General features: G+C 34.8%; 1 protein-coding gene across 29 annotated transcripts in view; it reads right to left on the reverse strand.

Annotated features, from left to right (window-relative positions):
* The window catches only part of KCNMA1 (potassium calcium-activated channel subfamily M alpha 1), a 511,087-nt gene that overhangs the window by 135,740 nt on the left and 347,676 nt on the right, over positions 1-27,671 (reverse strand). For 28 of the 29 annotated variants that reach the window (XR_003991383.1, XR_003991382.1, XM_030485710.1 and 25 more), the window contains 6 exons: positions 21,054-21,164; positions 19,043-19,148; positions 17,490-17,572; positions 15,460-15,529; positions 13,544-13,699; positions 377-486 (listed from right to left, as the gene is read on the reverse strand). Coding sequence is in view for 27 of the 29 variants with exons in the window: in XM_030485710.1 (XP_030341570.1) it covers positions 377-486; positions 13,544-13,699; positions 15,460-15,529; positions 17,490-17,572; positions 19,043-19,148; positions 21,054-21,164 (636 nt within the window). In the remaining 2 variants the exon portion in view is untranslated. Of the gene's footprint in view, positions 1-376; positions 487-13,543; positions 13,700-15,459; positions 15,530-17,489; positions 17,573-19,042; positions 19,149-21,053; positions 21,165-27,671 lie in introns of those variants that run through there. The other variant, XM_030485708.1, reaches the window with a different exon arrangement.

The following is a 27,671-nucleotide window of genomic DNA, read 5'->3' on the forward strand; positions in this document are numbered from 1 at the left end:
AGAATGGGACAAAAGCCAGGATGGTGACACTGACAACCACTATTAGAAAATGGGAATCATTAGAAGAAATGATAGGACAGAACTTACGAGTAAATAACTCAATTTAAATGTATTGCTGATGAATTTCTTTAATTTTTTCACTGAAAACATTTATGCTTTCATTTACAACCACTTAATTCCAAATCTCTTCTGAAAACAGGCATTACAATGTTTGGGATACTTCCAAGCAGTGATTGTTTTAATGTTATTTTATTGGATCCCATCTGATATAGCAACATTAGGACTGTAGCAAAGTGAAAAGGTATCCTGCAGAAACCTAAGATTTCACTTGAGAGAAGGCAAATACTTATGTATATTAATACGCATTTGTACTTACTCACACACTGCAGGGAAGGACAAACCCACAAAGGCACTAGACAGATATTCTGTATACATTTCATTTGCAACTCCTTCCAGGTAGTATTTCTGCCATGTATCCTCCTCAATCTAAAACAAAAAAAACCACAGATGCAGACTTCTGAGTAAAACCAAAAGCTTTCTTTAAAATTTACAAACAACTCCTTAAACATGAATCATCAGATTTTAACAATTAAGTCAGTAGACTGTTATGGCAATTAATATTGTTTATTTTTTACAGGATTTCCTGGAATGCCAGGGAAAAAAATAGTCTATGTAGTCAGTAAACTAAGTATCCTATGTAAAAATAATACATTCCATTCTTGTCAAGCATATTCAGCATGAGGTGAAATAAGGTTGTAGACAGCTTGAGGAAAAAAGTTTCCCAATTTTCTCTTTCTGAAAATTCTCTGGTGCAATGGTTGCATTATAAAGTTATTTAAATTTGAAACTGTATTTTTTTTCTTCTCTGCAGCTATAACTATCGAGGAAATATAAGAAAAATATATTGAAAGAATTTCTTCAATAATCATTAGTGCTTTAGGACAGATCATGAAAATATTTATCTTGTAATTTAACCATTTCTAATAGCTACATTTTATTCTTTGGAAAAAAAAAAGAAAACCTAACAAAAAACCCAACAAAACAACAAAATAACAAACTATTTGTTCCAGTGTTTAGGTAGCCCCATTATGGTCTTCATCATACAGAGCAGAAAATGAGACAGCATTGAGTTTAGATAGAATAAAAAAGTGTATTTTTAAAAACTATTGGTAGAGATTTGCAAGCTACCTGAAAGGCTGAAGTACCAAATACCAACTGATTTCAGAAGGACTTAGATATATATATATATATATATCAAACATTTCACAGTTTATCTTTTTCTGATATCCCCACCTTTTCCTTGCTCAGCTTACATTGTGTAAAGAGATGATGACATTAATCCTGGAGGAAACAGCTGTAGCCAGGCCTAGTGAAGTGGCAAAAAGGATGCTTCAGGAACATCCATCCTCATGAATTAATGTAGGTGAGGCTCAAGTGCTTTAATCTACACTGCTGATCTTTCTTGTCTAAAGTCCTAGAGCCAGTGTAATGGCAACCAGTTAAGTATGAGCCACATTATTTTTTTTCCATTACACAGAAAACTCAGCATTTTAGAAATTCTTATTAAACAATTCAGTCCAGTAAGATAAACAACTTATTATTTTAAAATTTATTTTAAAATTAAAAAAAAAAAAATTACTTTAAAGTAATGCGTGTTTCCTTCCGGCTTCCTGTGCCCCTCCTCATTGGCAGAGCATGAGACTGAAAAGTCTTTGATCGGAGTAAGCATTACCTAGCAACAACTAAAAACATCGGTGTGTCATCAGCACTGTTCTGAGACTAAAGTCGAAACACAGCACTGCACCAGCTACTAGGAAGGAGAAAAATAACTGCTACAGCTGAACCCAGGACAGTCCACTATGTCAAATGCCTATGATAACATTCAGTCAATGATTTTGATGGTATGAAATGCCTTATGGCAACAAAACTTAGGCCTGTATATTCTTTCTGGTAAAAGCATTATGGTACGTTAGGAGGGGTGTTGGGTTTGTTGTGAATGTATATTCCAAACAGCAATGTAATTGTATGTCTCTGTCAGTATTCAAGAAAATAAATTAATACATGGGATGTAAGTGCCCTGGCTAAAAGTGTCCAAAATAATTTTTCAGTTATTCAGCAATAAACTGAGAAAAGCATCTCTAAGCAACAATTTATCTTTGTCTGTTGTGTCAAACAGCTGGTTTAAAACAGTATCAAAACAACAGGTTCTTGCATAACAAGGAAATCTCATCATGTAAATTCAAAAAAGGATAAAAATTTAAGATGGGAAAAACTAAAGCACGTATGCTAATTACCAGACAGTTCAGGTCTGTGACCAACAATACACTCTATGTATTTATAATGTATCCAGCAACTGGCTTCTGTCTCTTAAACTTAAAAAAGAACTCAAGCCTATATAGATATCACTCAAGACTTTCTTCTGGATATTAATTCTATTTTTCCTTTAACTGTTTTGTTTATATTGTTGTTTCAGTATTTCTACTTATTATTCTACTCTAAATTATGCTTCTAAGCAAGGTATAATCACATGAAAACGTTAACTGTCTAACAAAACTTTCAAGCTAAGTAATCAATATTTTTTAATTTTAAATTAAATCTTTAGGTGCCTTTAAAATCTTATATGCTTTACAAAATAACATTATATGAGCACAAGCTGTAAAAGTAAACTACATTTTAAAAACAAAAGCTGTAACAGTTATGGAGTCCAATTAATTCCCCAAGGGTCTAGAATATATTTTTCTTGTTCCTTCTTATACATTTTTATTAAACACTTTATATTTTCTAAATGTTTTAAGTTCTGTATTCCATATTCCTATTCCAGTTCCAAATCATGAAGCCCAGAAAATGTCATAAAATAAGGATTCTATAGAAATGCAGCAATGTTCCTCTTCTTTTCTTTTCCTCTTTTGGAGAGCTGCCTTCACTCCCACTTCCCCTGCCTGCAGTTCCGTAAGTCTCTGCCCTTGACTCTGCCTCTTTATTTCTCTTCTTTACCATATCATCACCTAACATCACCCACAATACCAAGAGAACTGTTTTTCTAGGCTAATGTCCTGTATGTCTTGCTTTCTATTTCCCTCTTAACTCTTTTATCCAAATGGAAATATTAGCTTGCTTTAGTGACATGTACCAGAGGATGTAGAGCCACCAACTGACAGCACTTTCACTGATAGAGTTCTTTTTCTCACTTCCCCATCAGCAGTGTTTCCACCTCCTCTTTCAGGCTCATAATGTGGTTATCTTGTTTGCCTGCTTCAACCCAGTCATTTATTCTATGCCCAAATTGTACAAACCCCTTGTCTTCCTGCTAATCAGGATAAACTGTGAAAAAAAAAGTCTAAATCATGTTAGAAGAAAATTCACCTTTAAAAGCTTTAATAGACAGCAAGACCAATTCCATGTCTAACTAGCATTTTATGGATAGCCAGTACCAAAAAAGTGAGGGATGCAGTACATACCAAGCCCACTGAGCAAAACCAGAATTATATTATCCATTACCAGGAAATAAAGCAACAGCCACATTAAAAGGCTTCAAAAAGGGAATTAGAGCTTAGCCTTTATGGTGGCAGAAGCACATTGTCCTACCAGAGTATATAAAAGCTACAGCTCTGCTGATTGTCTAATCGAAAGAATCATTTTCATACCACATCCATACATGGCTCGTATTGAAACAGTATAATCATAATAATGCTGAGCTTTTTGAATTCTTTAACAACTCAAAAATACCTCTTCCCTGTAATAGCCTGATCCACAGCTTGTTTAAATCACTCGAACCTCCTCTACCAATTCTGACATGTTTAGATTATTGTCTGGACAGCAAAAAGCAGAAAGAAACAACAGCATTTTGAAATAATGAGTTAAGTTAGAAAAAATAAAAAATAAATTTCAGATTATATCATTAACACGTTATAGGGTTATATTAAAATAAAATCAATTATACTGTTATATCACATTATTAAATATTACTATTTCTTTTATATGTTATAGCATAACTTTCATTAGTATTTGGTGTGACACAAATCTCTTTGGGGAAAAAAAAATCCAATATTAAAAAATCTGAATTCCACAGCTATTTTGACAGGACTAGTATAGTATTTTATGTAAGTTTGCATTGTTATCCTACAGCCTGAGTATTAACTTGGGATTCAGCAATCTTTTCCCCACATTAAACTAGTCAAAAGGCACCCTTTCAAAAGAATGTTCTAAAGAAAGCAAGGATCGGAAACTTTTTAAGAAACCAGTGAAATATAAATTACAATGAATTTATTTCTTTTACATTTCCTTCTCCTGTTGACAGGCTGCCAAGTAAGCAGTTACTTTAGTTCTGGAGAAGTAAACAACTGCAAGAATAAATTGCAATATGGAGATGTTCCAAATCATACACTCCCTGACAAGTGGGCTGCAAACAATCAAGAGAAATTTCTTCCATAGAAATTGTTTCACCATTCAGAGATCATGAGGGATGCTAAAAGGGATTTGCCTTGTGTTATTCTCTACCACACACAGAGAAGTCATATCACATTTTTTATGACCTTCTTATTTATGTGAACCTTGCAAATGTTACTGATCAGCAACTCTTTGTATACAGAAAACAGATAAAGTGCAGGCTTGATAACAAATAAGAGTAATGACAGCAAGGACATGTTTGTAACTGATGGTCTATTTTGTGGCTTTTTCTTAGATTGACACCACCTGAAATATACAAATACATTATGTGTTTCTCCTTTTTACTTTCTTCTCTTGCTTTCGTTTCTCTAGGCAGATGGGTTTTACTTGAAGGAAGGAACTGCACATCAGACCTACAGTTAAGAACCCACCCTTAGTCAAGGACCAAGAAAGAACTGGAAAAAAACAGTGCCATTCAGTAAGCAGTGATCAAGTTTCATAGATACTGGTTGGCGTTAAATTAACCTTCATTAAGTGTCTGAAATGTTTAAGATCTGTTAGGATACCATGAAATGTTGATTAATGAATTTAAAGAATTGCTGATATATGGGATGCTATAAAACGTTATTATAAGATAATGATGAAAATAACGGGCTAAAGATGATCTTTGCATTTATCTCCATTTGAACAATGACATTTTCTCTGTGATTTCAAAGAAAGAGATGATCACCTGCCAGGTATTTTTTGAAAGGGAATACCTGCTGGTCTCCTAGAAATGAAAAGATCATTAGGAACCTCTGGTGTTCAGCATTTCTTTCTTTGAGTCTTGCAGTTTCCCCGAGTTTTAAAAGAGTAACGTTTCACAGATAAACATATCCAGTTTCTCCCATTATTAGTAAAGTACTAATTTCAAAATCCTTAAAGTGGGAAAAAATGCTTTAGGACTTATTGTGTTCTTGACTACTTTAAGCCTTTTTGATGTTATTATAAACTCTGCTGCTGCAGTTAACCTCAAAAACTGAACCCCTAAACAGATCTGATTATTTTCCTTTAAAATAGTTAACTGTAACTTGGCGTGGTATTTATCTATACATTAAGAGCAAGTTGCCAAAACTTTTTAACCAACTGTTAATGTAGAGATTAAATAATCTGTCCCATATGCATTTACAAAATGGATGTTTCACATGTCAGTTGCCTGAAAACAATGGGGAATAGTTAGATGTTATGTAAACTTTATAGAAGCAAAAAGAGCTAAATTTGGGTGAGTTTGGTTCAAGATGCTACTAATCAAGTTTATCACAAATGTCATTCACTAAAACTATGAATGTTATTTATCTGGGTAGTGACATCTATACCTTGCTTTTAGTCCACCTGAAAATATTACTGTGCTTACAAAGATGAAAACAACCTTGATTTTAAGTTGAATAACGAAGAAAAACCACAATAGTTTCAATTTTATGTTTATAAAGACAAAGGGCAATAAAAATTTAAGCTATTCCAATCACAGCTAGGAAGAAAGGTAAAGAGAGTTTAGGTAACTGCTGGACCTCAAACAGAATGTGCCATACCACCACTGTGACTTGAATCTGTATCTTTCAAGTTCCTCTCCAGTACTGTAAGCCCATTATTATCTTTTCCTGACTATGTTGTGATAAAAGGAAACAAGGGAAAATGTAGGCCCTCTCTGTAAGGAAAAGGAGACCTGACTACCCAGGACAAGGAGAAAGCTGAGATACTCTACTTTTTTGACGTGGTCTCCACCATCAAGTGCTCCAGCCACACTGTCCAAGTCACAGAAAACAAAGGCAGGGACTGAGAGAATGAAGAACCACCCACTCTAGGAAAAGATCAGGTTTGGGACCATCTAAGAAACCTGAAGGTACACAAGTCCATGGGACCTGATAAGATGCCTCTGCAGGTCCTGAGGGAACTGGTGGATGAAGTTGCCAAGATATTATCCATCATATTTGAGAAGTCATGGCAGTCCAGTGAAGTTCCTGCTGACTGGAAAAGGGGAAACATCATGCCCATTTTTAAAAAGGGAAGAAAGGAACACCTGGGGACTACAGGCCAGTGAGTCTTACCTCAGTGCCTCGCAAGATCATGGAGCAGATCCTCCTGGAAATTATGCTAGGGCACATGGAAAATAATGAGGTGATTAGTGACAGCCAACACGGCTTCACTAAGGGAAAACTGTGCCTGACAAATTTTGTGGCCTTCTACAATGGGGTTACAGCACTGGTGGATAACAGAAAAGCAACTGACAACATCTACCTGGACTTGTGCAAAGCATTTGACACTGTCCCACACAACATCCTTGTCTCTAAACTGGAGAGACATGGGTTTGATGTATGGACCACTCGGTGGATAAGGAATTGCCTGGATGGTCGCACTCAAACAGCTGTGGTCAACAGCTCAATGTCCAAGTGGAGACCAGTGACAAGTGGTGTTCCAAATCAGGATTTGGTAGATTTGGTATTGGGACCAGCGCTGTTTATCATCTTTGTTGGCAACACAGACAGTGGACTGAGCGCACTCCCAGCAAGTTTGCAATGACACCAAGCTGTGTGGTACAGTCGACATGCTGGAGGGAAGGGATGCCATCCAGAGGGACCTTGACAGGCTTGAGAGGGGGGCCTAGGCAAACCCCACAAAGTTCAACAAGGCCAAGTGCAAGGTCCTGCACCTGGATCAGGGCAATACCACGCACAAATATAGGCTGGGAGGAGAATGGATTGAGAGCCATGAAGATGGTCAGAGAGGCTGAGAGAGTTGGGGCTGTTCAGCCTGGAGGAAACTCCAAACATTATAGCAGCCTTCCAGTACCTAAAGGGGGCCTACAAGAAATCCAGAGAGGGGTTTTTACAAGAGCATGTAGGGAAAGGGCAAGGGGTAATGGCTTTAAATTAGAAAAGGGTAGATTTACATTAGATTTTAGGAAGAAGTTCTTAACTGTGAGGGTGGTGAGACATTGGAACAGGCTACTAGTAGAAGTTGTGGGTGACCCATCCCTGGAAATATTCAAGACCAGGCTGGATAGGGCTTTGAGCAACCTGGTCTAGTAGAAGGTGTCCCTGCCCATGGCAGAGGGGATAGAACTAGATGATCTTTATATTCCCTTCCAACCCAAACCATTCTATGATTCTACTTTACACTGCAAATGTGTCTCCTGGATAGTCATAAAACAAATTACCTGCTGATTCAATAGCCTATGTGAGGAACAGATAGAAAATGACATAGCGTATCCCAAGAGAAGAAATCTAATTTTCATCTGTATGTTTTTTTAAGTCACAATGCTCCTCTACTCTATCTGTATATAGATAGAATGTTATTATCAGGAGATATATTTACATAATATAATCATTTCCTAGTGAGACATGGTGACTGAGATATGAAAAAATTATGTACATCTTGCATGCACAACCATTAGTATTGCCAGAAAATACCTAAACCCTTAATATACCCAGCCCTATCCCCTGGCAGTATAATTATCAGGACCTCTGTAGCCCCAGCTGATCTATCATGTTCATAATATTTGCTTCTCAGTGTAATGACATAAATAGTTACATGAAAGAGATTGAGTATATCTGAACCTGATAGCGCTATATAATCTCTTCTGTCAAGATCTAGGTCTCACTATCAAGACAGAGAACTAATGCTAGAGTTGCAGTGTGACCTAGGAACTTTTACTGTATTTTGCAAGGTAAAACAAGGCAAGGATGGTGGGATGTCTTTATAAATATTGAGGAAGTGGCAGAATGAAAATTCTTTTAAAGCACAATGAAAGCAAATGTAAAGTCTGCTGCCTAGAATTGAATAAGCTCATCTCATCACCACAAAGGAAAGAAAACAGAACAGTAGAAAGCCTTTGAGAATAATTTCAGATGCTTGGAAGAAGATCATCCATTTGATTTTTTAGACATATATTTACTTTGATAAACAACCCTATCTAATTGAATAATAAACTCCCCCCAAAACCCTACAGTAAATTAATGAGTTAAATCTATTGATTATCTCTCTAGAATAGTACCTGAATATTTTAGTTCTGTTGTTAAAGTGATCCTGCTTTATTCTAATGCCCTAAATTTTTTTTGCTCACCATGTGCATCCCATTATGCAGTATTTTGTCTAAGTGCATGCAATTTGGAAATTCTGAACAGTCTTCCCAAAATTATAAGGTTTGTACCAAAAAAATCAAATAAAGCGTTGTGTAAACAACATGAAAGTTGTTACATAGTTTCTTTCTAAAATAGATATAAAATTTACTCTTTAAAGATGCCCATAAGGCCACATAGAGAAACGTTTTACAAAAAATGCCTAGAAAATAACATCTTCACAGGGGCAATTTTCTTGAGCCCTTGCCAAGCTTTTTTCATCTACTTCCATCTAATGCAGAGACTCCTGCCTCCCCCTAGGCTAAGAACGCTTCCAGGGGTTCCTGATGTTTAATCTTACAATTCTCTACAGCATTGTGGGTATATTTCTACAAACACAGATGAGAATAGAAAGTACAGACAGAATATTCTTCACTGGTGGTTGAAGAGAAGTTGTACATTGAAAGCAATATATTTTAAACATTTCCTCGTGTTCACCTATAATGTCCTGTCAGTCCACCCAAATTTCTTGAGTGAATGTCTGGTTTTATTACGCATTTAGATATGAATATCAAAATCTGACAGATAAGTAATTGGCTGAAAGCAATTCATACATTCCTAGCAGAGTGAAGCTTCTTAGATTTACAGTCTTAATTGAATTTCCTTAAGTATTACAAATTATCAACCACCTCTTTACTCAATTCCATTGTCTGCTTAAATCAAAGCAGTATAAAAATTTTACCTTGGGAAACTATTCTCACAGTTCCCTCTGTTTGCAATAATGTTTTTTAAAATTGGTATGAAAAAAGTATGTTTTATAAAACATAAAATATGCTAATTAAGATTAGCTCTAAGTTCAAATGAGAGATATGCACTTTTTCATTATTCATACTAATGTAGAGTGTTGTAGTAGGTTAAAGCAGAGAGACTATTCTTGAAACATCATGACACCTAATTCTTCTTTAGATGCTGGACTTGGTGGGTTTGAACTCAAAGGCATACAGGCTCTAATTTTAACACTTAAAAATTTACAAAACAGGGAGGTATTTCCTTCCAATCATAACTCAAAAGATAGATTGGTGTTGATCTATGCAAATGATCGACCGAAAAATGCCCTCTGTGGTAGACTTCAGTCCCACACAAATATACTCTAATCATCAGGACTGATACTATTTGTAAATAGCAAATCACAACAATTTTTAATTCCTAGACTCGGTATTACATTCAGACAGACTTTTGGAGAAGAAATGTTTTTGGCAACAGGCTATATTAATATTTGGTATAAATCTAGTGAGGAGGGTCATGTAATCAGTTTATTATGCAGCCTCCTGAAGAACCTCATAATAAATTGAGATGTTGCATTTCCTCCCCACCCCTCTTTTACAGTTCTCCTTCATTTGAATGAATTCACTGCGCATACCCCAGTCTCATACTTTAAAACTGTTCAAGGCTGCCTAGGTGGCCAAAAGTTAATATCAAGCCATTTGATGTGTTTCATCAGTGTAGGTAAGCACCTGACTGATGTAAATCTGTATGGCTTTATTATGTCTCTCTTTCAGCCTGGACTGGAAAGCAATGTAGTGGGAGAAGTGGGCATTGCACATGTGTGGGTGTGAGCAACAGCTGGCAAAAAAGCCCACAGAACATTCCTGCTCTCAAATTAGCTTAGAGGAGAATTGAGACTGCTCTAGATCATTTTTCAGATCTAGAATGAGGTGTACTGTCTTACCAATAGAGCAAAGACAAAAGTAATTTGTCTGTGGACTTGTGTTACACTTGAGGATCACATTCTACATTTTATTAATTTACACAACAATACTAACTCATATTGGCTTGAATGGTTGTATATAGGGACAATTCGACCACTTCTGCCTTTTATTCCATTTACTTACTTTTTGTAATGTTTTTCATATGGGTAGACTTCTGGTATACATCTGCTAATCCAAACATACGGAAATTGCAGTACAGTATTGTATTTCTGTCTTTTTCTAAGACTATGCAAATAATGAGTTCCAATTCTTTTATTAATACAACAATAACTGCGCTATAAAAAGACTGAACTATTGAAACACAGTTTACAAGTGTAAAGCTTTTTCTTCCTTAACATATCATTTGTTGTGCAATCTACCTTCTTCCTTTAAGTATTTACAGAACCTCAATCTTTTTGAGCTGATTTCCTTTTTGTTCAGTTTGGTGCCAAAGAGAACATAAAAGATTCCATATGAGATTACATCACTAAAACCAAAAGGAAAATATTAGGAACAAATACAATATTTTGAGGTTTCTTAGTTTGCTTTACCTCTAATACCGGGCAGCCTGTTTACACAAATCATTTTTGCTGTAAAGTAACACATAATGAGTTAAATATGTGCAATGTCACCATCAATCATGTTCATTTGTGTTTGACTGACCAAACATTTATGGCATGTTAAATCACTTTCTAATCACACTATGAAGGAGGAGTAACAAACACACATTTCAAGCTTTCTTTAAAAAAATATAGAAGTTTCAGTACATTTTCCTGGCAATCCCCTAACTTATGGGAGACTCCACTAATAACGTTTGCCCAAGGAATTTATGAAGGTCTGACAGCATTTAAATTGAGTACTTTAAATGATAAGGAGAGGAAGTTCTTTTAGGGAATGGATATCTTTCTTTTCAATAGAGCCTTCTTTAACAGTTCCAATCAATGTAGTTGCTCTCCTACAATATGCTGCTGATTCACAGCCACTGCTCGTTCATAGTTTTCTCTTTCAAATACAGTTTTTTAGAGTAAGATGGCTTGGAGGAAGAATATCCTTTCAGCTAAATAAAGAAACAAACCTTTTGTTGTTGCCAATTGAGTTGGAGTCTCATGAAGAAATATATCTCAGTTCTCATACATTTATTTTGCTTGAAGTTTTAATATACGTAGAGATCTTCGGAAATTATGATACGCATTTTACTTGCCTGAACAATTCATTCTTAGTTAAGTGGAAGACATCTTTTTAACCCATACTAATAGAGTCTTGCACTCTTTCAATGCACTATTTTATGGTATTTCATCTCCCACTGCCATCTGAAGATGACATCTGAAGCAACACAAGTCAAGGTATGTCTGCACACTATTCTGTTTATAACTATATATAATCACAGATACAACAGCAAAACTGACATTGATAGCTTCCTCCAAATCAAATTCATTGCTATTTTTATGCTTTGTGCATATAGAAAGACTCAGATGTAATCTGAGTAGCGCCTTGCAAAGCTGAGCTTTCATCTTAAAATCATTCATTGCTGAGATAGTACAATCTGTCAGTGTACTGAAATTATTATAAGACTATCTTATACAATAAGAAAATACAGGACAGAATGTGGGTAAGATAATTATGTAAGTGGTTAGGTATATTTTCTAGAAAGATGCTACCTTTACGTTTGCAGTTTTTGACCTGTATAAACATTTTATCCACAAATCTAGCCATACATGTGTGCAGCTCCACTACAGTTCCTCTATAGCCAGACATTTGTACACTTGAACACTTTCTGAATCTCTTCATTTTCTCACTGCAAGTTTAAAGAACTTGAATTAAGACTGGGGCTTCTGAAGATACCCATATGTTTGGATGTCCTTGCCAGAAAACTGATCCCTTCTGATTTTGGAAAGACGGAAGTTGAAAAAAGTTTCATGCCTACTTCTGATGTCAAGAGCAAGTTCATAGAACAGGTTGCCTCAGTCATTTGGATACATTAGTATGACTGTTACCAATGTTTGAGACTCCTGACAGTCTTGGGTTATTACACCAAGCAAGAGAGAGGAAGACCAAATTAAAGAGTAGGAAGAATGAAGTTCATAAGAGATATAGTTTTCTTTTGGGATATAAGCAGAAAGGATTAATGTCAAAGTGATTGTATGCTGATGAGTCACTGACAGTTCCCAACTTTGGCTTTAATGAGCAAAACAGTTGTTTTTTCGGGGGTTTTTTTGTAGGTTTGGGATTTTTTTGGTTTGGTTTTTTTTTTCAGAACATGAAGATGTAAGCATTGTAACTGCAGACAGTTACAATGAAATAACGGAAGAGCAGAGCGCAGGCTTGTTTCCATATTGAAAACTGACTTTTTTTTTTTTTTAACTATAATAGTCTGAAATATTTTTGACACACAAGAGCCTGCAGTCTCCAAAGGATACCTTAATAAGAATTTCCGGAATTCATAAGAAGTAAATAAAGACTCAGTGTCCTGCACTGGCATGTGCGCTTCTATGAGAACAGTCCTAGCTTTCTCACCTGATGACATTCGGCCTTTTTTTTCCAGCTTGCACAATGGACTTGAAGTGGACCATGGCCTACCTTGTACTCCAGTGTTTCCCATCCCATTAACGACACTCATGGGATTGGAAACTTACCACCTTTATGTTTGGAATCAGTGTCACAGAAAGGCCCGAGAAAGAAAGTAGTACTGACTGTTGCAATCAAAGCCTTGGTCCATTGAACTAGTACAGCTGCCATAGAAGTCTAGAAATAACCGGGTCAAAATTTTGTCATGTAAGTCCAAACAAATACACAAAAAAGAGAAACAAATACAGGAATGACGTTGTAGGAAGTTCAGGCTTCAGTTCCAACACATGTTACTTATTTATTCTCACAGTCAGAGGTCCACTAGCTACTTGATATAAAAGACCAAAATGATCAGTCAATTTTTCTGGGTACTTTGTTGCTATATGGGACATATATAAATCATAATTTTGTTCTAGCAGCAGGGCTTTTCTCATAGATAAACATGTGGTTTGTCTAAAACAAAGCAAAACACAAAACATCAGATATATCTACCTAGAAATGGATGATGCTTTGAAAAGTCATATAAAGGCTAAACACTTGCTGAATAAAAATAAAAATATTAACTTGACAGAACCTGACACAGTGCCCAATTTGCAGGAGAGAACTTTTGTATGGAAGCATGCAGTGGAGTTTGTCTTACAAATTCTGTTAATGTGTTCCTATCTGTTTCATATTCGATTCACATTCTTTACTCAACTCTCTGACAAACTGAATTGCAGACTAATACATTCTAATGAGACAAGACATTACCTTTATGAATGACCTCATAGAGAAGAGGTTGGCGAGCATTGTTGAAAGGCCTGGTGCCAGGCAGCTCTGGGCTATGAAACCCAGCTTAAGCTCAGCAAGACAGATTGCATCGTCCCCTTCTTTCCAGTTCCAGCTTGGGATATTTAGCAGATGGGCCTGAAAAACAAGCAAACAAACAAAATACCCCACAGATGAAGAACCAGAAATATTTCCTCAAATACAGCACAGCATTGAAAGACATATGAAGTGAATTATTTTCTTTGTTACTGTCTTGACTTTTTCTAAGGAAGCAGAATTGTATGCAAAGAAATGTTCCAATCTTACCTATTACAGACAAAATGTTATATTTCTCAAGCAATATTCTGGCTGTGACACTCTGCCAGGCCCATCCTCACACCCGAACAAACCACAAAATGCTATGAAGTTTTCTTTCCTTCTGTATATTCCTTTTACAGTACTTGGAGCTACTCTCTGACTGATGAGGCATATACATAGTACATAGGAATCTAATATAACTCAGATTACAACTCATGTGAAGCTGCAACCTTTACAGGACACTGCCATTTAATAAGGTACACATCACCCTCTGTCTTTTCCATTTCATTCCTGCCGCCCTGAAGGATAGCACTTGATTTTATGAAAATCCAAACCTTTTCCTGAGATTGCTATTTACAAGGATAGAATAAAGAAAACAGCTGATCAAGATACACCTCCAGTATTGACACTGGTCAGTTAGATAGCTATCAATATTGTTCAGTTATCGGCATAACTCTATCAGATTCTCTTTTCCATCTAGCTTGTACATTTGCATAGACATAAGGAAACAGAGGCCTTCATACTTGCTTCCCTTCATAAATTAATATCACTGTTTAGCACTTTGATAACAGCTATTCTTGAAGACGATTTCATTGGAAATACAAATGAAAAAATGCAGTATTTAGAAGATCTTCCCTTCTGAACCTGTTTAAAGGAGAGAAACACCTTGCTTTTATTCTATAAAAAGACAGGCTCCTTCCATTCATCTACAGAAAGATGACAGCACAAGCAACACTTATTTCCCCTGTTCTAGCAAAAGTTTACAGGTATAAGAAGTTGTTAGCATTCAAACCTTCGAAGTCAAACCAGGATTATTGTGTTTTTCACTTAATGAAAGGCTACCCAGCCAAGCTTTTTTTCCAACACTGGGCAATGGTTGATGCTTTTAGAAATAATAAAAGAAGCAGGTTGCATGTGAGTAGTCTGTCCACTGAGATATTCCTCCTAGCCTTGTTAACCAGCAGTTTATGGACTTTCTCACCTCAGGATTGCATGAATTGACTTCACTGTGTTTAAGGACAACAGATTTACCATCAAAAATTTGCCAAATTCCTTTCCAAATTGGATTTATAATTTTGATCTCCACAATATTTTTAGCAACATCTTCCACAACTTAATTATGTTTTGTATGAAAAAACAAATAAGTGTATTTATTTTGTACCTGCTACTTGGCAATTTCAGGTCTACATTGTCATGTTGCAAGAAACCAAAAAAATCACAATAAAACTCTAATAAGAAAATAATTGTTGACAATTTTTTTTAAGTATCCACAAAAGGTTACTTCAGGTTACTTCTCTAGATGCTACCAATTCATCTTGGGTAGTTCTAGTATAATAAGCTGAGCAAAACTTATGGAAGCTGAGATTCATCTGGAATCAATAGCAACTATGTACAGCGTAGCTTTGAGAATTAGACCCTAGACAATTAATTAATGTCAGGATTTTTATAAGGTATTTACATTTATAAATAAAACTGAATTACCTTTTAAGTGGATTACATAACAAGGCTTATTATGATGAGGTTTTTTTGAAAAACTGTGTATGAGTGAATGCAATGTAGCAAAATACTCTGGGGAGAGACACTGTTGGTCATCAGGTTACCTTATTGTGATACTGCAACATCTGAGTGATAATTCTTATCTTCGGATGGTAATTCTTTATTGAAATAACTCTAAAAATGAAAGAAGAAACAATTAAAATAACTTTTGGTTAGTCAGATATTTGGATAATGTATTCCAATACCTCTACTTTACTGTATTTTCAGGTCCCACAATTAAAACTGTACCCTGTTATTCACGTGGGTGTAAAGCATACTGATTGAAGTCAGACCTACACAATATTTACTCCTGGACAAATTCAGTTAATAACCATTGGCTAATGCTAGAGAACATCAAACTTCAGGATTTATTCAGTTGAATGTTTGCTCTTATGGAATTTGCAGAATAAGAGACTTGTTTTAGCAACTCATTTATTTATAGTTATTAGACATTCATCGTATTCAAAGAACTTGAATAGTGATTTTGTTTGACATAAATCCACATGTAAATTCATATTAATTTTTATGGGTTATTCCAAAGCTCAATATTGAAACTGATATCTGAACACTGAATTTATAGAATATGGGGCTACTTTCATACTCTGCAGCTTGCCTGCTTGCATTCTTAATTATTTAATGAACCTAAGATATACTCAACTGTGTACCTATTAAAAGTGGCTGGAAAGAAAAATGTTTGAGAAATTAGTGAATTGATAATGTGTTATGAAGAGAGGAATATGCATTTTAAAATTTAAAAAAACATTAAGCAAAATTAAAGAGTGAAATGGGTCAAAAAATCAGTTCTGCATATAGAAACTAAAGGTATACAAAGAAGATTAAAACAATCGAAACAAAAAATAATCTGAATTATTATGGAATCATCAGTCTCATAAGACTTGGAATGCCATAACTGTTTACACTGGTGTTTTGTAGGAATTATCTTGCAATCTGCTTGTCTGGTTTGTGCTTCGAAGCATATCAAAGCTAGAGCATGAAACAGATAAAAAAAGTTGGATGCATGTTTTTAATTTATATTATCTTTTGGAGGGAGAAAAAAGTCTTCCTTCTAATTTTTCATTTCTTGCTGAATTACTTAATTAAACATTCAATTTTGTTTAATTAAATTAATTTAGATGTGAGAAAACACAAGAGAATTCCACTCTCAAAATAACACTTTTCATTTTATGACATTAAATATATTATATCTATTAAGAATGCATTAATCTGCAACTAGAGTATTTTTAATGTATTTATGCAATTAATGTCAAAATAAAGTTTCTTGCATTGCAATTCAACATCATGTTTGGAAAATTAAATTAGGCATTTTTAAGCCTTCTATCTTCCACAGACAGCCACATCTCTTGTGCAATGTGAGCTTTTGCCAGAGGAGCAATTTTATTTTATCTTTTTTTTATTTCTCCCCTTCCTTCAATTCACAGCATGCTAATATCTAACAGGCCAGTAAAATTGGTTTAACACTGGCCACTTCTATATTAGAGATTTTTTAACAGTTCATTGATATTTTAATTCTAAAAAGGAGAAACTGGTCTCATTAAAGCTAAGAGTTTAACACAAGAAATGGAATGGCTTATGTATGCTGTAACTCTAACTGCCGCCTATTGACAGACTCTTTAATTTCCTTCCTTCAGAGAATATATAGAGGAAAGCAGGACAGTATCTGGTGGCTCCGAATGTGTAAGTAAGTGCCTTGTCAATCAAAATAAGAATATTTGGTCCTCAGTGTAAAAAAGGAGGCTGAAGCTAGGAGACCACTATATAGCTACCACCATGAAGCGTATACCTCACTATTCCCCAAGCTGCGCAATTACTTGTAAGGGCAGATATATCACAGAGCAATGAGATATGAAGTGATTAAGGGTCATTCTGTCCCATTATTAACAGCAGCCCATACAGCACATGCACACACATAGCATATTTGTGCAAGAACATAACTGCATTCCCTTTCCCCTCATTTCTATTGGGACTGCATTCAGCTATGAATACTCAAACCGTAGGTCCTGCAAAATGACTAACAGTACCAAGTCAGCTAATCAGACTTAAGAACCAAAAACCTCTTAAAAACTAATGAGTTTACCTCATAATATTGGAGGCATCTTCAGCATCTGGGTCAGCGCAGTATTTATTAGCAAGGATTAGGCACGCATCTGCTGACTCTATCTGAGACACCAAAGAAAAGGCAAATATAAATAGCAACATCTCTTTCTAGCTCTTCTTTCATCATAAGGAACTAGGGAATCCTACACTGCCACCATGATTGTGAATGTTAGTTCTTAATACTGCTGATCAAAAATGTTACAATGTGAGTTAATGTGAGTGATTATAAGAGCTCTCGTATACACATCACAATTTCTTGAAACTTGTTTATGATGTTCAGACCAGGTCAGTAGTTCAGTTGTTAATGGACATACCTTCTGTAACCAGATACTGAAATTTAGACGCCTAAATCCATAGGAAGTTCCTGTTATATCAGTACAGTGCTCCCACAAGTCCTGCAGCTTTGGGAATTTCAGTATCTTCCCATTAAAGACAGGAAGAGGTGGCTGAACTGATGATTTAGAATCTGAGCACCAGTTTTAGAAAGCATGAGGAAGAGAACCGATCTGTCCACAGGACCTCCATGTCCACACAAACCTTAGCTCTATTTAATACAAAGCAGATGACAAAAGTATTTTTCCGTGTATACAACTAAATACCAACACAAAAAAGGGTGGAATACAGAACACAAAATACCAACACACACGTTGGTAATTATGGTAAAACACTAATTATGACATTTATGGTCATAATTAGAACATTTTGTTCCGATGAAATGAAACAGTGTGTGTTGGGTTACAAAAGGTTAAGCAATTTCTGCAGCCAAAACAGACAAAAGACATGATTTGTACTTCAGAAAGTGTTAACATTGGACTAAAATATTCTTGGCTTAAGTAACCGGTTCACATTCCATTGGGGGGGCAAAGGGGAGGAACCCATAAAAGTTAATGCTGTATCTGACAGCTTACTTTTTTTTTTCTTTTATGCTTCATGCTTTGCTTTAAGAGTACAAAATAATTTACCATAGAGAATTACAGAGAATAAAATAATCTCCTTTAGCTACCAAAAATCTATGATTGTTGTTGGTTTTTTCTGGGGGGGGTGGTGGTTTGTAGGGATATAGGGTTTTTTGGGGTCTGGGGTTTTTTTATTGTTTGTTTGGTTTTGGTTGGTTTTGTTCTGTTTTTTTTTCCTCCCAGGATTCTAGACAATAAAAAAACCGACAGATAAAAAATTATTTTCTAATCATTCTGATGAAGGTAAGACAAAGAATTTTGAGCAATTACTGTAAGACAGTGTTCTATTATACCAAATATTAATGTAATAAACTCTTGAACTAAACCAAATTAAAAATTCATAGAGAGTTCAATGAAATTGTAGACAATGTACAGTGTTATTGTAGCTTTGAAGATCTTAAGATATAGGGAAAACAAGGTTTATAAGGATTAGATATTATAATTTACTAGGTAAGCTAATAGAGATGGGAAAAAGAGTCTTTTGGTGTTACATTAAGTTTAGTGGAGTTTTTTCCAAATAATACGAGTACTTCTTAAAAAGTCAATTAGCAGGAGAACAGAACAACAGAGCTGTTACCTTCACTCTTGCCAGGTCATGGGGATTAAGGACTGAACCCTGATAAAATTCCACCTGAGTGAAGTGTCGTTTAAAAAGAGCTTCCAGCTCAAGGTTAGGGGAGATACTGCATTGAGAAGATAAAGAAAACAAAAGAGCAAGTGAGAAGTCAGTTTCCATAACTGCCCCATTTCCTTAATTTATAAACCAATCTCTTAGATTTATTTTAGGTATTCAGACTTCTGCTGACGCTTATTCTGTGGTGTGAAACAGTGTGTAGTACTCAAAAGACACACTATAACTACTTTTACTTCCTTACTTCTGTCTACAGAGCTTCTGGCCCACTTCATTGTGCTACTCTGCATGTTCATCATTTGTCAGTTTCTCACAGACACGGATTCAGAAGAACTGGTGCAAACATTGGAAAACATCCTCACACACCACTCACTCTCCACAGAAATGCTCTAATAAGACAATCATCCTCTGTATGTCCCCACCATTCTCAAAACAGCTAATCACATCAAATAAGAGAGCTCAATGCAAAATCACTGAAAGCTGGAAAAGGAAGGGTACAGGGATCCTGTGGCCTACATGAGCTACATAATTATGCTGTGACTTTCTGTCTCATTTCATTTTGCCATGAACAAAAAGATTTAAATGGACCATGATCTATTACCCAATGAGGCACCAATCATGTAAATACCTTTTCTGATGCCATTCATTAAATCAGAAGGAATTTTGTAGATACATAGTAAGAGATGAGACATAGCATGAGATCTCTGTCATGCGAGATGCTAAATTTACTAAGAAAATAAAACAGATACATGCAAATATTTGTCTGTGAAGGCACAGAAGAAAGCAGGCACAAACAAGCTGCCAGGTGCTAAATTCCCTTCATGTTCATATGCAGCTTCTTGATTCCTATTGCCATGCATTTTCACTGTGTAAATCTGGATCTCTGCTTTCCTCTCAGTCTGTTCTTGTTATTACTTCGAGAGGGGAAAGAAACAAACAATGTTGTTACTTGAGGATATCTGTAGTTCAACTTGAAAGGACTAGGTAAAAAAATTGTGCAAGTGCTGCTGATTCTTATTTTTTCAGCTTCCTTTGTTGAATCATCAAAAATGTTTCTTGAACTTTTTAATCATTTTCTTTGACAAGTGGAGAACTTGCTGCCGAATGCAAAAATATTACTCATTTATAGCTTTCAACACTTCTAACCAGATGGTATTCCAGAGCAGAAAAGACCTTTCATACTGTCTCTCTAACACATGGCTATTTCTAGAAGCTTCTCCCACAGGCACACCTATTTGATGTTGTCTTTCATGTAATGCATAGCATACAAAAAACAGTAACCACCTTACAAAACCTTTTCAAATCCCACATCAGAAAAATGCAAAAGACCAAAAGAAATAGGTGTGTATATATGGGTAAAAGAGCAACACCAATTATCAGCATGAAAACAATTTCTACCATCACTATATCTGTAATGTTATTTATATTAAAACTAAATGTGCACCTACATTTTTCATTTTATAAATATTCTGCAATATGAAATAAGCATTTTTTTCCTAGGAAAATCAAAGGTCAGAACATGTTTTCAGATAGCATAAGTTCATACGACATACAGAATTTTTCACTAATCTTATAGATTTTGACAATTTTGGTAGTTTCACTAGAAATATTTACTACTAAAGAAACTCCCACATATATTTACTAGTATTTCTCTATTTTTTATTTCATAATACCATTCCCACTTCAAGTATATGTTTAGCGATCTACCTCACAATTGACATGATTGGGTCTGAAGTCTGCTTGAAACACCTATATTTAGCAATGGGTTATAAAAAAAAAAAGGTAGAAAACAACACTTTTTTTCAAAACACATTAATAACAAAAGTAACTGCAAACTTTAATTTTATGGTAAGTTAGAGCTTAAAAGATCCTCTGTCTTCCCCCCCAAAAAGTGATCTGGTTTAATTTAATGAGTTTTAGTAACAGATGATAAGACTAATCTCGAAAGTTTACTCACTTATGCAGAAAGACGATTTCTACGTTGACATCATCCCTATCCTTGTGCAGGAAGTCCTTCAGGAAGTTGGACACGCTTTCGAGTGTTATGTGACCACAGACAACTATGTGCCTGTTGCAGAAAAATCAGAGTTAATCTTGCAAAGAAGGTAAAACAAGCAAGAAAGCAGAGAAGGAAATTATAATTTATGTGCCAAACCAGAGTATTAGTCTCTTCTTGATGTTTCTCTAGATCCTATTCCAGAAGTCAGAGGAGGAAAACGTCAGTTCCAAAAAAACATTTTGCCATTGCAAATACACATACACTCTCACCTGCAAAGACTACTATTAAACCATTTGCCCAAATTGTATTATACATTTAACATCATTTATATATATGTTTATACACTGTATTAACCAGTTCCTTTCAAAATCATATTCTTCTATTTTACACATCTTTCTCCACATATTTACCTCTTCTACTGAGTTTTACTGTTTGAATTCTTGGTTTATGACATAATGAGAGAGCAAATCTCCGTAAAATGATTTGATATTTTACCATGGTTGAAAGCAGACATTTATGCCAAGGAAGGCAGTACAAGGCTTGCCAATTATAGGCCATAAGCAATGAAAAAGAAGTATTTTTCCTACCATAACTTCTACAAGGAGGGTACTTCACTATAAGAAATCATTATTTATTGCATCACTGCAACAGATTGCTTAGAAAATCAAAGTTTTGACAGACTGAGATGTCACAAAGGTTTCTACTGCTCCACATTTCCATTACTAGATGTATCTGACCATACAAGGTGGAAGCACTATACATATACCTACGTACACGTTCTTGAATTCTACATCTTAAATTCTGAGAGGCTGAAGAAAAGGCCTAGGAAATTGCACTCTTCTTGACTTAAGGGATCTTTGCACCTTTCTTATTGTAAAGCAAAGTCTGAAAATTTGTGGTAGAGCATTTTACATTGTCTCACAATTTCCTTCACGGAATAAACTCGACCTCAGCTTCCATTAATGTCATGTGTTTAAGATGGATGATGATTTTGATATGCCTGTTGCTAATAATATCAATAACCACATTGCTCACAGAAGTCGGGAAGAGGGACAAAGTGGTATAGATACAATTCCTGAACTAACAAAAAGTCAACTTTATTACAGTCATACAAATTACTTCATATACAGTCCTATAAAGTGCACAAGTACTAAAAACACCCAATTTCAGAATTTCACAAACTTGTTTTAAACTTGAACAGCCAAATGCAACAGAAAGTAATCACAAGGGCAAAAGCAGACCACCCATGTCTCACCTACTTCATAATTGTTCTGTGGAAAACTCAGTAACATGGAAAACTCAGTAACACAGAAAACTCATTGGCTGAAAACAACAAATAATATGTGGCAGCAACGATTACTTATGTAATGGACTATAATAGAAGACTGTTCTTGCTTCATAATTTGATCCTTGATGAAATGTGTGTGAAAAGTGCATAGAACTCATTGGAAAAAAGGATAATTATGCAGAATAAAGAATAAATCAGTAATATGCATCATGCAGTGAAAAGTGTCACCATCACAAAACGTTACTTTTGCAGTGGTTCAGATGATGACTAGAAAAGCAAAACACAATAAACTATTCTACCAGTCCAGCACATGTTATGAAATTAGTGTACTATTATCACTTTTATAAATAGTGTAACACGGAGTTTTAAAACTTTATTTAGCAATATGATAAACTGAAACACTCCTTTTGCATGAGTTCTTAGTGACATCACCAGGACTTAAATGGAATTTCAGAAATAGCAGCAGTCAAACACTTCAATGGTTTCATTCTTTTTAACAGGCAAGGAATATATGGTTATATGAGACTCTGATCATGCTGGTTTGTATTTAACATGGGACTCAATATTATGAACTTTTATTGCTAAACTGGCTAGCCAGAGAGTCTGCTTTGGTTTCAGTAAGATTTTTCTCAATTTTAACCAAAGTTTTAGGTGCAGTATGTGTACAGAGCATTGAGCCCTTGGACTGCAATCATGTTTTCTAAGATGACTGATTTTAAACTATGGGTATTATTTTAAAATGTTTCCACCTATTAATAATTAAGAAATTGAACTTTCCATTTGCATAGCTGATGAATTATCTTTAATAACAGAAATAATTTGTTCTTGTAGGCAATGCCTTTGTACAGAGCCTGTGCTGTTAGCTTTAGTAGGGTGTCTTCCTGAATGCTCTTGTGCTACACTTCATTCCTGGTGCAGAAAATGTACCTCTTTCCTGGGAGATTTCATTTCATATGGGTTCTTTTCTGTCATGAATTAGAGTTCACATTTTAAAAATATGGGTAAGCTGAAGAGAAAAACTACAAGCCACATAGAGTGTGCAACGCAAATTACTCTATTGCAGAAGAAATTTTCACAGGATCATAAGATAATTCTGGTTGGAAAAGACCTCCAGAAGCTATGTATTCCAAAAGCCTCCTTCTAAAATCAGCTACATTTGGTACAATAATTCAATCCTGTTAGGATTCTCATTCAGCAGGGTTTCACAGCAATCTGCTCTAGTGAAAATAAAACACTTGGCTGTCAAATACTCTTGCATTTGAGCACCAGAACTTATTCTTTTGGAAGTGTCAGAAGGCATCTGCACCATGGTTTCATTTTAGCATTCTGATTTGGGGCTGGACATGATCTATTCTTCTCTTTGCTGTTCTTATAAAGCCACAAGAGTGACCTGAGCAGTGACTGCAACAAAACCTCCTGGTTTTCAAACAATATTTTCTGATCAGATACTTACATAATTTTGGGCTGAAAACTCCGACCAAAAAAAAAAAAAACCAAACCAAAAAACAAACAAACAAAAAAATCTCAATTTAACATAAATTATATTTTTCTTAGAAGTAGAAGAAATTGAAAACAGATTTCCTACTTGTCCAGAGAGAGTTATTAGGTACATTATTTAAGAAAACTTGGAGAGCTTATATTGTTCCAATCTGTCCTGTATATGATTTGAAGATTTATTACTTCCTCTGTTTGTTCCAATAACCATTCCTCCACTGTGTACCACCCATTTTTTTTCCATGCATCGAGAGTTTAAAAGAAGCCAACATACTGGATATCTTTTGCTAGATATTTACTAGAGTTGGTTTGTAGGAAAATATTATATTAATAATTTTGGGTCAACAGAAATGTTTAACCTCTGCATTAAGCTTTTGTTTATGAAAAACCTCAAAAGCAATACAGTATTCGGCTAAATTATTGATTTCCACTTTTTTCTTTAAAAAGAAAATTAAGAAATTCCCTTACAATACTGAAAGTCATGATCCAGCAATTTTGATATTTTTATTGTTGATAGGTATTCAGGAGGACTAAGGTTTCTGTTAAGTAATACTTCTCATTGGTATCATGTACCAGAGGTGAAACTGGTTCAATATACTAATGGGAATCTATCTTATGTGTTTGTGATACTGCAAAAAGAATCTTTACAGAGAATAAAAAGCTTACCAGGAGCCATATGCTTTCAATCAATAAGCCAGACTAATTCATTCTCTCCCATGCATACTTATGATTCTCAAAATTAATTACAGTGACCAAGTATGAAAAATTAGTACAGTTCTACACATTTGATTTCAACTGTGATTCTACGCAGTTGAAATTTTCTATAGTACATTTTTTCACTTAAGTACTGACATAATGACACATTTGCTAAAAACACACTAGCTTCTTATAAAGTAAACAAAAATGGTGATAAAAGGTCTAAAGCTACCACAGATACAAACAATTTCAGGAAGAAAAATATGAAATAAGCAAAACCTTAAACATCTAGAATTCTGACATGAAGTAATTGAGAACATACACTTAATCCATGTAAATAGCATTGTAAATGAAAACAGATCCACTGTGAATAGGATTCTTCAAAAAGGATCTTCGCATGGTTTTTCCTTCAGAGGACACAATACGAAAGGCAAATCTTTTGCCTGTTTATTTTGAAAGAAATTATATCCATTTTATTGGAACAAGTATAAAGAACTTGAAAAAACTCACTCTAACTAGTCTGTCATAATAAATCAAAGATAATAAATACAAAATTCTCTTCAGCATTCAGTTGAATACATGGTGTTCACTTGTCAAGTAACTAAATGAAGTGTGCTGCATATTGATCTAGATGTCTCCATAAAACTATAATATTTATATCAAATACATATGCTCAGATCTCTTTATGGTCTTTCTGCTTAGTGTTCTGATCATGCCTTCATCTATCAACGATCTGAATTCTTTCTTTGTATACCAGTAGCAGGCTGCTGTGGTTGAAATAAACAGGTTCTTGTAAAGTCTAACTGGTTTTCCTCAACAAAGGATGGATCTCAGTCACTTTTTCTTATGAAGGAAAGTCAATAAATGTCAACAGAGACTGTACATATGGTCTTCTTGTTTATGTGTTAGTAGTATGCATTTTTTAAATATACCAGTTTACAGTTTCTAGCTGTTTATGCTTTTCACGATTTACCTAACATTAATATTCAATTAATTCAGTTCATTTAAGTGAAAAATTTGTGCATGTGCTTCTGTCTCTCCCTCAATCGATTAAACAGATGCCTTATTTCAATATAAACTCTGCTCTAAGATTAATACCGATAGAGTAATAGGTGCTGTACAGTCATGATTTCACATTTTTCTCTTTTTTTCACATAAGATCTGAACCAAATGATTGTCCTCTAAGGACCACTTATTTAGCCAATGTGTATAGTGATCCAGAACAGCAAGCTATAATATTTTAACCATTAAAACCATTTAAAAAAACATTAGAAAAACTTGCCTATGCATCGCATATATGTCAAAATCAAAGACTGAGAACATCTCATCTAGAATGGTCACTTCTGGACCCAAAAAAGCCAGTTGGTTTTCAAGAAATAACTCTAGGAAGTACAAAATGAACAAGTATTACTCCCAAAGTTAACTTTTTGCATTAGACATTCATATCTGTGAAGACAGAGCATAAAATACTCTAAATCAAAGCATGATATTTTTTAAGAATTCAACTGCAAGCTATTTTCTCCCTCTGATTTTCAAATCACACTCTAGAACTATAGTGTAAAGGAGACAAGTCAAATATATTCAAGGATATTGTAAATTGTCTGTCAAGTGTGTAATGTCCCAGTGATTTTATTTTAACATTTTTCTCCTTGAATTATTTCATTACTGACTTTACTCCTGAATGATTAAGAATTTCAAGTTTTGAGGTTACGGAGAAGCCAAAAACACTGACTTTTAAATATGTATCGACATTAAGTGTATAAAAGAATATGACTACACTGTGACTAGAGATGTGATTGCAGTATATGAGAACATGTCTGAGGTACTTTTAATTTCTGTAAATTGGACCTGATTGATAGTCTATCTGTTCTTTCTAAGTTTCCATGTTCTTTAGAATCTCTCTTATATTGTGAGTAAAGAAAAAGGTATTAGTTAATACCAGAAAATACTCACAGAGCTACAAAATCCAAGTAGATGAGGCCCTTAGTGAGACGGTTTAGCAGTGGACTTGGCAGTCCTGGGGGAACAGTTGGCCTTGATGATCTTAAAAGCCTTTTTCAACCTAGCTGATTCTATGATTCAGTATATGATATACATATATGGTATACAGTATTGGCATATACAGATTGGTGGAACAGCAGTAGATCATACGTCAGATTATCATAAATGGGAAATCATTAATAGTAGGCATTTTAAAGTTATCTCAATGCAGATATTAATTTGTGGCCAATATAAGTATGTAAAATAAAGAATCAAGGAGGAATCATTTCAAATTCTCTTAAACATAAAATTGATGTGTAACAAACATACAGTCACATACAAGACCCTAATTAGTGAATAATTGAAGCTATGAAACTATCAAGTGTACCTATATGAATCTAGGTTTTACTCTTGCTCAGTGAATATTGGTGGCATGCCCCTGGCAACCTTTAAATATTAGAAATTGTTTCTGAAGTGCATAGAAACAGTACAGAAGAATTCACTTGCACAGGTTCTCAAATAGTTTATGTCCATCTATGTGAGGTTTCTACTACAGAACAAGCTGACAGAGTGCATTTCACATACTTGAATCTTAGATAAATAGCACACTCCTCTGTTTCAACTGTATATTAGAACTTGCATCTAAGTCTGTTCGCAATAGCATGCTATAAGTGATTCACTGTGAGCTGTTTTATTTCAACTTCCTTGCTCAGTCACAGCTGACTGAGTTTATCTTACATTTTTATGATCTAAGGAATTGTGCAATACTTGTCTATAAAGCAAGTTACGAAATAAAAGTTAATATTCTTTGCTTAATGCATACCTCTGAAACTGCAATAATAATAAGAAAGCAGAGTGATTTGTTTCTTCCAGGGTCTGGATTATTTAAGAGGCTTCCACCACACCTTAAAAGATGAATATTCATCCTTTCATTCAGTCTTGATTTTGATATTATCTAGAGTAGTTCTACTTTCACAAAAATACCATAACATTTACACATAACACAGCTATATCACCATAAGAAATAAGTGAATAATTTAGTATAAATAAGAGTAAAACCTACTAAATGCTATGACATGCACAAGGACTCTAGACTAGAAAGCTCACAGTAAAATGCA

The sequence above is a fragment of the Strigops habroptila genome, chromosome 5 (genome assembly GCF_004027225.2).
Source record: "Strigops habroptila isolate Jane chromosome 5, bStrHab1.2.pri, whole genome shotgun sequence".
NCBI lineage: Eukaryota > Metazoa > Chordata > Aves > Psittaciformes > Psittacidae > Strigops > Strigops habroptila.